Source organism: Chinchilla lanigera, unplaced genomic scaffold, assembly GCF_000276665.1.
Source record: "Chinchilla lanigera isolate Chin_1 unplaced genomic scaffold, ChiLan1.0 scaffold00119, whole genome shotgun sequence".
In the NCBI taxonomy this organism is placed as follows: Eukaryota; Metazoa; Chordata; class Mammalia; order Rodentia; family Chinchillidae; genus Chinchilla; species Chinchilla lanigera.
In genome coordinates, this window is record NW_004955520.1 from 1,889,901 (window position 1) to 1,890,390 (window position 490).

Genomic DNA, 490 nt, shown 5'->3' on the forward strand with positions numbered 1-490 from the left:
GGCCCTCACGGTCCCCCGAGATCCCCCACGGCCCTCACGGTCCCCCGCGATCCCCCAGGGTTCCCCGAGATCCCCCAGGGTTCCCCGAGATCCCCCATGGCCCTCACGGTCCCCCGAGATCCCCCACGGCCCTCACGGTTCCCCGAGATCGCCCACGGCCCTCACGGTCCCCGGAGATCCCCCACAGCTCTCACGGTACCCCGCGATCCCCCATGACCCCCGCGACCCCCGCCCGCCGCCGGCACTCACTGCTGCACTCAGCGTCGGCGCAGCGCTTGAGCTCCGAGAGGCGGCGGCCGCGGCCTGGGGACGACTGTCCCCGCACCCGTCCGGGCGGTGAGGGCAGCAGTAGCGACAGCAGCAGCGACAGCAGCAGCGTCCGCGCCGCAGCCATGTTGCGGTCCCGCCCGCACCGCTGGGGGCAGGGGACACGTCAGCTGCGTGGCGACGCTCCGCCCCCGCTGCCATGGCGACCGCGCGCGCCCCGCCC

The 490-nt window shown here is 75.7% G+C and overlaps 1 protein-coding gene across 1 annotated transcript in view; it reads right to left on the reverse strand.

Moving 5' to 3' along the window:
- The window catches only part of Mia3 (melanoma inhibitory activity family, member 3), a 37,194-nt gene extending 36,756 nt beyond the window's left edge, over positions 1–438 (reverse strand). The window contains exon 1 of the mRNA XM_005409256.2: positions 250–438. Within this exon, the coding sequence (XP_005409313.1) occupies positions 250–394 (145 nt within the window). The 5' untranslated portion in view covers positions 395–438. The remainder of the gene's footprint in view (positions 1–249) is intronic.
- Between the last annotated feature and the right edge of the window lie 52 nt (positions 439–490).